General features: G+C 36.8%; 1 protein-coding gene across 1 annotated transcript in view; it reads right to left on the bottom strand.

The window, feature by feature from the left end:
• The window catches only part of LOC108756651 (dorsal root ganglia homeobox protein), a 54,993-nt gene that overhangs the window by 18,857 nt on the left and 31,989 nt on the right, over positions 1-4,147 (bottom strand). Inside the window, exon 2 of the mRNA XM_018500640.1 lies at positions 2,398-2,632. Within this exon, the coding sequence (XP_018356142.1) occupies positions 2,398-2,482 (85 nt within the window). The 5' untranslated portion in view covers positions 2,483-2,632. The remainder of the gene's footprint in view (positions 1-2,397; positions 2,633-4,147) is intronic.

A 4,147-nucleotide genomic window follows, 5' to 3' on the forward strand; every position in this document is an offset into this window, starting at 1 on the left:
GCAAACTACATAGTAAAAAAAATTGTGTATTTGCGTTGGAAACGTGTCCACTCACGTTCTGTGTTAACACGTTTGTGTTGAATTTTTTAACATATTCGAGTGTTAATTTAACATAAGGTGATTATATTATTGTGTACGTGAATAAATGATATAAAAAGGTTGTGATTTCAAACGTAAATTCTAAGATAATTGAATAAAATGTGTGTTGATTTAACATATTATAAATGTTAATGTTGCACAGAAAAAAATATGCTTCCACGGTTTGTTTACAAACTGTGTCAGTATTAGCATTTTTGTGTTTATCTACTTAAATAATATTTATGTTACCTTCTAATATATTCATTGCGTTAAATTAACACATAAATTTGAATGGATCTTTGAATGGAAATTTGAGACATGTGAAATGTGTTAAATTTAACACAATTTTAATAATAAATTTTTCAACAGTGTACAAATGGACGTATCGAGAATTGTGTTTGGGGGGAGGAGAAATTTTTCAGCAATTCTATTATTACATAAACAGAATTTTTTGCATTAATAAATTGCTTTTTTTGGATATTTTAGAACTTAGAATGTCTTATTCTCGATTTTAATTTTGAATAAGAAAAATATTAGGTTTTGTTAATCATAACTTTTGCTTTTTTTCCTGACGAAAATATAGATAAAATACAGTTATTAAAAACATTATATACAATTGTGGAGTATTCATTAATATCACTTTATATTTTGGTTTTCAGTTCGAAACATATTTTCTTTATTTATCGGACATTATCAAAGTTTTAACTATTAGAAGTTTTGGAAATTACATGATCGCAATAAGGGAAAAATAACTTTATTGACAACAAAAAATTTACTCAGTCAAAAATAAAATTATTTTTTATTACTTTTTTTATAATTTACTTTTTTATCATTAAAAATGAAAAAGTAAATAAAAAAATTGCAGGGGGGTTGAACTTCTTCCTGGATACGTTCATGACTGCGAATATCACTAAACCCGATTTAAAAAAAGGATGTCATTATAAACGTAGTCTTTATCAAATCTTATCAGATGTCGAGAGAGAAAAAAAAATGAATAATATATTTAAAAAAAAATCTTTTCTCTTAATACATATTGTATTATAATAATTCGAATCTTTGATAATATATGTAGCACTATTTTTATCGAAATTACAAATCGTTCCGTTATATTTTAAAAATCGCTGATATTGTATTCGTCGTAATTAAAAACGATAAGAAGTTTTCGAAATTAAATGAATATCTTTCTTTCCGGAAAAATCTAGTATTCACAAAATAAAATCGTACGGTTCTAACTCGATAACGATAAATGGCCGTAACCGTTAACCGGATACGTTAGAGTGATTGTCGCGGCTTGACAGATCACGCCAGGCTGAAATTCGTCATCTGGAATGGGACGCGACTTGGAAAACGATCAGTGAATAGGCAAACTGCTGTCAAAGTTCTGGGTAGCGACTCGGCTCGACTGCCGGCGGGACGCGGTTTAACTGGAAGTTGGCTCGAAGTGCAAATTAAGTTTAGCGGCCGTCCAGTTTGTAGCGTCCACTTTGCGTAACTCGGTCTAGTCGGTAATGTAACTTCATCGATGTGTTCCGCTAGAGCAAGTGCCAGTACAATCAGTCTGTCCCCCTCATCTTCCCCCTCAAGTCTCTTTCCCTGCAGTATACCCGGTGTCTCTTTCTGCCTATCGTTTGCGCTTGTTTTCTTCATTATGCTTTTCTCCTTTTTCAGAATTTTTTCTTTCTTCACGTCGTTCCTTTTGTCAAAATTATCTCGTAGGATTTCTCTCAGGAAATAATTATATATATATATATCGCTTATTTATTACAACATAACTCAAAAAATTAAGTTTTCCAGAAAATGAGTTTCAATGTTGTGAATCATAAAAATATTATACTATTAATGTTAAAATATAACTTTGATATAATAATTGATTATAGTAAAATTAATGTGTACGTTCTTTCGATGCCTATGTTCTCTCTTATTTTTTTATGATTCCGTACTTTTTCTGCAAGCAATTCAAAATGACAACTTTTGAGTTATGTCGTTGTTATAACGAGGGAACGATATAGCATCAGGGATATAATATTTTCTTTCGTTTACTATCTACTCCTTTATTAAAATTTTTCAGAAGTTTCACAGGATTTTTCGGTGCAAAAGATTGTTGTTCAGAACTGTCCCCCTTTTCCCCTTTTCTCATCGAGAATAGCCACGCATAAATCTAAAAATTTCCTCGTAACATTTTATAGCGATTTAGCATGGCACGCCTTTCGCCAATCGAGACGCGATCGGAAGTCGACGAGGGGGCGAAAAAGGAAGATAAAAAAAATGTATATATAGATCGTGCGCGCCCGCAGTGGGAGGAATCAAATTTTTACTTACAGGGGTGAGTCGGGGCGAAGGGATACTCCAGGGATGGCGGTAATCGCGGCGCTGGGAGGCCCGGGGGGCAGTGGTAGCAGAACATGCCTCCGGCCCTGGCCACGCCGCCCCCCGGCCCGCCGGCCCCTCCCGCGCCAACACCCGGCACCTGCGGTTGACTCGACGGCTGTTGTTGCTGTTGCTGCTGTTGCTGGTGGTGGTTATTGTTCGGCTGGTGGGCGTGGACCGCGCCAATCTGCAACCACACGTCAGTGTCAGTTGATTTCATGATCTCTTCCGCGGTGAAAAAAAAAGAGAGAGAGAAAGATTGCTACGATCAAACTTTTTTTCACAATTGTAGGGCTTTTACGTCGTAAAAATTATGCTTTTAAGGTGGATATGTGCTTTGAGATAAGTATCTTTTGCTTCGTTTTAATTAATTACGTAATTGACAGTGAGAGGAAAATGTTTCGTATTTATTTATGATTGCCTGATAAAATAATTATCTTGTTAGAAGCTCCATTTTTATTATGCTGTAATGTTAAAAATATTAATAATTATATTTACAGTTTGAACATACCAAAAACGAAATACAGTCATGGTCTGTACATATTTTTATATTTATTTGGAATTCTTTTACCTGTCCATCGTTACTTATTTGTTACCAACATAAATAAGTTTAAAAGGTTCTTGAAACAATTTATGAATTAATGAATGTTAATGAATTATAAATCAATTTTTATAGTAAAACTTTAAATAATGATTAATAAGGTGCCTAATATTTTTAACCTTAAGGCTGTATATAGTTGGCACCAAAAATAATTATCAATTAGAGTATAATAATAAAATACTATAAAAATAGAGATACTAATCTATTATTTTACCATGCAATTATTGTCATGAGTACAAAGCACTTATCTCGATGCGTCAAGGTTAGATACTCTACGAGTACCTTCCACAGTTATTAAGGTATAACTATTTGAAGGGAAAAAAAATCAGTAATTTATAATTTATGTCGTCGACAAATAAGATCTCTATCGTGTCGCGATTGCGAAAAATTCGTGACAAACTTTCGTGAAATTAAATAATAGATATATCTCTAATCGCCTTATGGCATGACCAACCCTCCATCCGGGTCAGATTTTTCTGGACCCGTTGTTGTCCATACACACTGGGATATCGCGTATTGGCCTTTGGAAAACGGAGCATCGAAGCCACTTCCGATTTCGCCGTGCAACGCGCGGATTTTCGAAAGCGGGGTGAAACATGATTAAGAGGGAGCGCGACAGTGGCGTGCTGCAGCGGGGTGGGCGGTTATACAAGGGAGTGCGGAGGGGAATTGGAGAGGGCGAGGACGCGGAGGGGAACGGATGGGTGGCCGATTACGCCAATCCCCATTAGAGGGATTGTAAACTCGCGTAAATAAATAATGTATGTATCGGCGAGAGAGGAGCTGGTGCACGCGGGATGTGAGAGAGAGAGAGAGAGAGAGAGAGAGAGAGAGAAAGCGCGAGCGAGCGAGAGAGCGGCGCGACGCGTAGAGGGCTCTTTGCCTAAGCAGGCATCGGTCGTGGAACTTAATAAACGGCGGAGTTATCAATTTATAATGGGTCGGCATGTCGCGCATGCGCGTGCCTACGGGGCCCCCGCCGTTTCTCTCTCGTTATATAACGGCGTGCACGCGAGTGGCTTTAGAGAACCGGTGTACACTAACTATACCCCTTCGGTCCCCCTCATCACCAGCGGCCACCTACCTCCCCCTCCCCCCCCC

Source organism: Trachymyrmex septentrionalis, unplaced genomic scaffold, assembly GCF_001594115.1.
Source record: "Trachymyrmex septentrionalis isolate Tsep2-gDNA-1 unplaced genomic scaffold, Tsep1.0 scaffold13, whole genome shotgun sequence".
Lineage (NCBI taxonomy): Eukaryota > Metazoa > Arthropoda > Insecta > Hymenoptera > Formicidae > Trachymyrmex > Trachymyrmex septentrionalis.